The sequence below is a fragment of the Echinococcus granulosus genome, assembly GCF_000524195.1.
Source record: "Echinococcus granulosus chromosome Unknown EG_S00231, whole genome shotgun sequence".
NCBI lineage: Eukaryota > Metazoa > Platyhelminthes > Cestoda > Cyclophyllidea > Taeniidae > Echinococcus > Echinococcus granulosus.
Genome location: NW_020170611.1, coordinates 31,261 through 37,772, shown reverse-complemented (window position 1 = coordinate 37,772; position 6,512 = coordinate 31,261). Strand labels below are relative to the sequence as shown.

The following is a 6,512-nucleotide window of genomic DNA, read 5'->3' as shown; positions in this document are numbered from 1 at the left end:
AATTTTCATCCCAGATTATTGTCCATCCCATACTATTGATACCCATTAGGTAAAAGCACACTTTTATAGTAAGTCTACATAAAATCTATAATTTAATGTAAAAACTTTTACAATTTGTAAATATTGTTTGTGTAACCCATCATTTTGGCTTTAAGGCCACCTAAGTCTCTGCTATTGTACTTCAGTTGGGAGGTGCGTCCTCCGGACCATGACAACAACCCTTAGCCATTCTGTGCCTCAGCAATACATTTTCTGGCCTGGTATTATGAATCCCTTTTAACTTCAGGAAAGACTTGGGATGCCCCAAATTAGCTTGTCAAAATAATAGCAGTGAATGTAATAAAGACAACTGTGGGACAGATTATGTAGGATCTACTTACGAGATATCAAATCATGCGTGTATCTGCGTCCACTGAATTGAGTATTATGACGTTTATCAGTAGTCTGGTTTGAGCTGAATTTATTTTAATCAAATCAATTTAACAAAGCCTGGCTATTGAAGCAATAAAGATATACAGCCACCACACTCACACCGCATATTGACAATGCTTTGAAAAGACTTATATACCCTCTAAACAGCGTGAATTCCTTGTTTTATCCACTCGAGATGCTGCTTGTATTAATCCACGGGAGATGTAAATGATAGGTAGATGTGGCAATTTTTTCATACAGCTATCCTCTGGTAATTTTAAGGCGAAATGTTCCACTTTTTATTGCTCTAGACCCTCTAGATTCAATCCTATTTGACTTATCTGTATTAGTAGTAAATTGAGTAAGCGATGGTTGAAATGGGCTGACAGTTAAGCACCTGTCCAATTCAACTAACTAAACTACAAATTGAATGAATACCGCCATTGGCTGAGAGAAGTTATTAGAGAAGGCAGTTCATCAGTCTTCCGCCGATGTTTGTCAATAAGTTCGGCAGCTTAACCTGTAAAAATTCTAGTTTATGTAGTATTTTTATGAATCCGATCACATCTACTACGTGGGACCGCACTGCACATTGATGCACCACAGCTGCTATTCGGGAAATAAATCTGTAGTGATTCCATTTTGTTCGTCTTGGCGCATTTAGGTGGGCAAAGTATTAAGCTAGAATAGTCTTTGCGTACAGAAGTGATGGGAATCTGCAGAGCTAAAGCTTTGCACTATACCACCATAGTAATGTAAACCTGAGTGGACCAGTAACTTGAGAAGTCAGCTTGACCCATTACTCTTAGCAACGCATATCAAACTGAATCATCAGATTTGAATTTGCGGCAAATGTGTGAAGTTATAGGGCTTTAACAGCTTGAAATCTTAAGTTCTCCGAGCTCAATCCCAATTTGCTTGCAATCACGTCCAGAAATTCTTGTAGACTCTAACGCTTGACTGTCCTCTATCAATGGAAAGTTTTAACACGCCTTGAGAAGTGACTCAAAATATTGTACTGGTGACACTGTATCAAAACTCGACGAATGGGGACTGGTCACCCGGGCTCAAGAGTTGTGGGCTCACGCTCGACCTCACTTTTGGGCTGCCATAATCGGCTTGATATTAGATTCAAATTCGAAAAGGTAAGCAATCTTTTTTAATCCCATTCAAAAAGAGCCACACGCTCTTCTACTGTATCAAATATGTCACGGGTTGACGCAAAAACTGTGCTTGGTTTATGGATGCGCATATGACTTCGACCTAAATTTATCGCCTAAGAACTGTGAAGAAAATTATGAAAAATTGCGTCTTTATTTCATCTATACTCAAAGACAAGGGCTTAGCCATTGAACCTCAAACATCAATAGCAACCAGTCGTCTTAAACAAATGCGTACCAATTAATACCTTTCTTGAGTTGCTGGAATTGGCCCTTTCAGACCAAAGTTTGTATAAGCCCAGCAAAAAAAAGGCGGAAGATAACAAAACAAAGGAAGTGATATCTGGAGAGAATACGGAGGGAAAATTGAGCATACCCCCATTTGATGGGCATAACCTTCGAGTTGAGTATCACTGGCAGAGATGGCATTAGAAAGAAGGCTTGTGTGGAGGCAGATATAAACAATATTTCTGAGTGAATTTTTACCAAGGGGTGCCACGTTCTCTGGGCGCTGAAAGAACAATTCCCTTAAATTAGAATTTCTTCTTAGAAATGCATATGCATCTGGATAGCAGGAATCGTAGAACACCGGAAAGGTCAAGTGAATGTGTCAAGACAGATTGCATTAAAATAGGAAGAAAGATAACTGATTTTGCAAAATTTTGCTTACCTTCTGAAAAGTGATCATTCTACTTTGCTCAAAATTTGAGTTAATGACCATGCTTAATATTTTACTAATATTATTTCGAAGTACTGCGATACAATTGCGCAGGATGGTATTAATCACCAGCATACAGATTATCTGGAAGGCATGACATATGGAAGGTTGCAGAAGAATTCCATTAATATCTAGCATCGAAGGTGTCAGTTTATTTCGGCTAATATTTTCTTCAGAAATCTCTGGTGCTCCGAGTTCTCACCCCCCCCCCCCTTCTGTTAAAAGGACTCCAGCATTGGTATTACATTGCCATCAATCATTCTATGAGGATTTCAGTATCCAAACTTGTGCAGCTGTCACAATGTGGGAATAGACACGTCTTCTCATGCCATAAAAGCAGTAGTATCTTAAGTTGTATCCATACATGTGCCTTCATCAGAGAGAGGAAAGCAGTTTCTCAAGTGCAGCCCTCAAGTCTTCTCTGAAAGCGTAATTGGCCAAAGTGGTGTGGTGGAATGTACTACTCCGTAAAGTACAGAGTAGCTAAGGGACTATTAGCTTGACCCGAAGACCATAACGCGAAGTAACTGTGCGGCATGCAAAGACTCAGAAATGCAGGTAGTCAAATACACAGTTAAGTAATGTGTCAAATCATGGCGTATGGTCTAAAATCAACTCTGACGTCATGCTGCGACAAAAAATACAATGTTTCCTTTTTTAAAAAATGACAAAAGAGAGACAGATTTTACACTATTAGGGGAAGCTTCAATAACTCCCCAAAGTCTCAAATCATGGTCTGTCAAATTTACTTTTCATTTTCCTCTCCCAATTATCGAGATAGAGCACACATTTTGCGAAAGTCTATTTCTATAAAAATTAATAGTCTTTATTAAACCAGAACCTAACTAGATTCTGCTTGAAAACTTAAGGTCTGCTATATAAGGCACAAAGTTTCGCTTACTTTTTTTGTTTTTTTGCAAAAGTTGACTATACAAGCGTATTAAATTATTAAAACCGGCTTCTTTAAGTTGCCATCCAATTTCCCTTCATTTTACTAGAGGAAAAACCAAAAAAAGATCAGATATAATGGCTGAAAGTGATGTAGAAATGACTTGCCCCTTTAAAGCTGAAGCCTTAACACAGAATGTTATGGGGATCTACCAGAACGATAACAAGTGCTTAAATGCATTGCCATTAATATAGTGATTTGATAATCTGTGGGTTGAGATGTGAATTGTTGTGCTTTTACTACGCAGCATGACTTTTTGACCATGACAGCACCCTATTAGCTCCTCCGTAAGTGAGCTAGCATTATTTTGTTCTGTATCACTTGGGTTTATTATCACTTCAGTAAAGACTCAAAAATACATATTAACACATATAAGCAATAGATTTGTCTTTCAGAATGTACTGGCTTTTATAAATTCAATTGCAGCCAAAGCTAACTAAAAGGAACTTATTGGCAGACCTCTGGAATTGCTAGCTTAATAATTTTTTTAGCATTCATCACTAAATGCATGACTTAACACGCATAAGGTCAAGGTGCTTATAGGCCTCCTGTTAGGTGTTGCGAGAAACACTGAAGTATGCTGTGTTTCTAAAAACCGGTGATTATTTGCTTAGGCACAAACGAAATCGGGATCTTACCTGTAAAAATCAAGTGCTAGGACTTTGGGCAACCGAAGCCTTTCCTCAAGATGATGTATTTATAGTCAGGTACAGTATCCAAGTCAGCATTCGCCCCTAGATAGATTAAAATCCCTTAATAGTCATCATTCTCACATATTTAAAGCATTGTGAATGGTCATAGATCTACTTGACTGCCAACACATGTAGAGAGCTTGTCCACAACGATGATGGTCAACTAAAGGCGAGCCCAAATTAGTAACTATTATAAAAATTCTGGAAGTCAACTTAAATGGAAAAGAGTTTTTAGGTTAAGAGACATCGCCACCACTATCTAGTTGGTATCATTCATAAAAGAACTACCTAGAAACTTCCCATATAAATTTGACGGTCATTTTACTCCTGGAATAAAACCCCCCTTAAAAGCTGTGGAGTAGTGAAGACGTCATTCAGGGGGTTGATAGGGGCCGAACATGCAGTGAATGAGTGAATGAATAGAGAAGATCCAAATTAAGAAATAAGATTTGAATGTAAGAAAGTGGCCAGATTTCGTTTCGTGACTCACTAGAGTATAATTTGAAGGTCATCACAGCTGTCAAATACGAGAAGGAGAATCAATGAGACAAAAACTTCGTATTGGCTAAAAATGCCTTATTCTCTACTTTACCGAAATGCAAAAGGTAGAGGAAAGTGGTCTGGAATAAGATGAAGTTTATATGCTTGCAAAAATACGTTAATATATTTAAAGTGAAATTAATTGCGTTTATGTGCTTTTAGGGAAAATTTTGACCCTATAAATATGACTCTAATGCGCAACTACTCCATCAATAGTCCTTTCAATTTCTAGATTTCATTGTTCGCTGTATTTGAACTATATAGTCAGAAATTTCGTGCGATTTTTCATTGTTATTTTTAACAGGCTAATAGTGCAATCAAACTCACTTTTCTTGTGGTTAGTTTTAGAATCAGAGCTTCTTTCTGACCAACACATGAAAGAACAGTTGGCCATTGAGTATATCACATCATCTTCGTTTTTAGAATGATCTGGTCCTGTAAAACTAATGCTAGCTGTTGGCGTCGTTTCCATCCCTCCGGCAGAACGAAACCGGGTTAGCACGATATTACGCATGGTAGACAGGCTGACAACTGGCATAAATAAAATTTTATAAGGTATTATAAAGTAAATAAAAGAACAACTTTTTGCCGTTGAATGATTGTAAACATCAAAGTCGTGAATAGTAATACTTATTTTGTCATTTTCTACGTAATTTTAACCATGTCAGATAACCACCTGGCTTACCCCCCGCTTTTACCGCAGAATGTTATTACATTTTTAAGCAATATTATGTGTTTGCTTTCAGAGATTACAGAAAATGGAGTTGTTGCATTAGAAAACCACATATTTTTCCAGCCATATTGTAGAGGGTGGATATAAGGCAATGTTTAGCTGAAGTCGTTATAAGCCAACGTAGTATGGCTGAACGTACTGCTTGAAAAAGTACAGAAGAGCTGAATCTCTACCAGCATGATCCCAGAACTGTACGAGAGAGGCTGTTTAACTTGCAAAGGCTTAAGTACGTGCTCAGTTAAATACACAGCTAAATAAAACACTAAGTTGCAGCAATGTATTTTTAAATGCTTTGTCACTTTAAGATTACACTTTTATTTTAAATCGGTATGTTACCACTAGGTCACATTGATTTTGTTAATATTTGCCGTTAATGGAGGTACTTCCACACATTTTGCAAGAAAGAAAATGTAAATAGTGCTTCTGCAAAGTCTTTCTAGTTTCAGTTAGCCTTAGCAACTTGTAAATCAGCTTATTTGCATTCCTACGCGAAGCTAACAGGAGGAAATGGGGATCGGCAATGTCGCCATTGGGATCACAGTCGTCTTTACCCAAAATAGTAGGTATCGACATTTATCTTAAGGCTGGCTCTCACTTAAAAGCTATTGTCGAACTGAATTGCTTCTTTGAGGGTTAGTCTTGACAATCCTTCCTGTTACAACCTTAACCTTCCTTTCCTACTATTTGACACTTATAGAAAAGGATAGTAAAAGATCATACCCCAATATTCATCAAGATAAGGGGCCATTCAATTCTGCCAATGATAATGCTCATGTATTGGCCTTAGTGCTTTGAGGAAAATCTGTTCTGCTTTAAAATGGATTTTCTGATTCAGTCATTCTAGATGGATTGAGAAGCTGAGGATATATAAATTCTCTGCACGAGCTTCGTTACGTAAAAGACTGATGTATCGCTATAAAATAAAGGCGGACAGTAGCACCAATGGCAAGACCAAATTTTCGCCACTTGTAAAAAACCATCAAAAATTGATGCCGAAACTGGAAAAATTGCTTGCCCTTTGCACCGAAATGAACCCATTGTACAGCAGTTTGCAAAAAAAACTGACGAATGTCTGGCCGCTAGCAAATAAAGTACCCACAGAAAGAAGAAGGCTCTTAAATAATCCGCGTTTTCCCCTTAAAGATGGTCGTATCAAATAGATTAGTGACTAAAAACTTGGTGCAAAAAGAATTACATGACATCAAAGTGAGTTGAGGTGTTCGACTATATGTATCTTTTTAAAACAATGTACTATTCTTAGACCATAGAAAAGCAGAAGTAGCGATTGAGAAGTAGCCGGCTTTGACAG

General features: G+C 37.6%; 2 protein-coding genes across 2 annotated transcripts in view; one reads left to right on the top strand and one right to left on the bottom strand. All coding sequences in view use genetic code 11, as the record gives it.

Moving 5' to 3' along the window:
- Positions 1-416, top strand: part of EGR_10540 (hypothetical protein) — a gene marked incomplete at both ends in the record, with an annotated part of 1,071 nt that extends 655 nt beyond the window's left edge. Inside the window, one exon of the mRNA XM_024499789.1 lies at positions 287-416. Coding sequence (XP_024345798.1) covers positions 287-416 — 130 coding nt within the window. The remainder of the gene's footprint in view (positions 1-286) is intronic.
- A 2,496-nt stretch (positions 417-2,912) lies between these two features.
- EGR_10539 (hypothetical protein) lies at positions 2,913-5,256 on the bottom strand (the record flags this gene model as incomplete). The annotated part of the gene is made up of 5 exons (XM_024499788.1): positions 2,913-3,025; positions 3,191-3,273; positions 3,403-3,586; positions 4,798-5,115; positions 5,169-5,256. 5 exons carry the CDS (start codon positions 5,254-5,256, stop codon positions 2,913-2,915), a joined length of 786 nt encoding a protein of 261 aa, XP_024345797.1.
- Between the last annotated feature and the right edge of the window lie 1,256 nt (positions 5,257-6,512).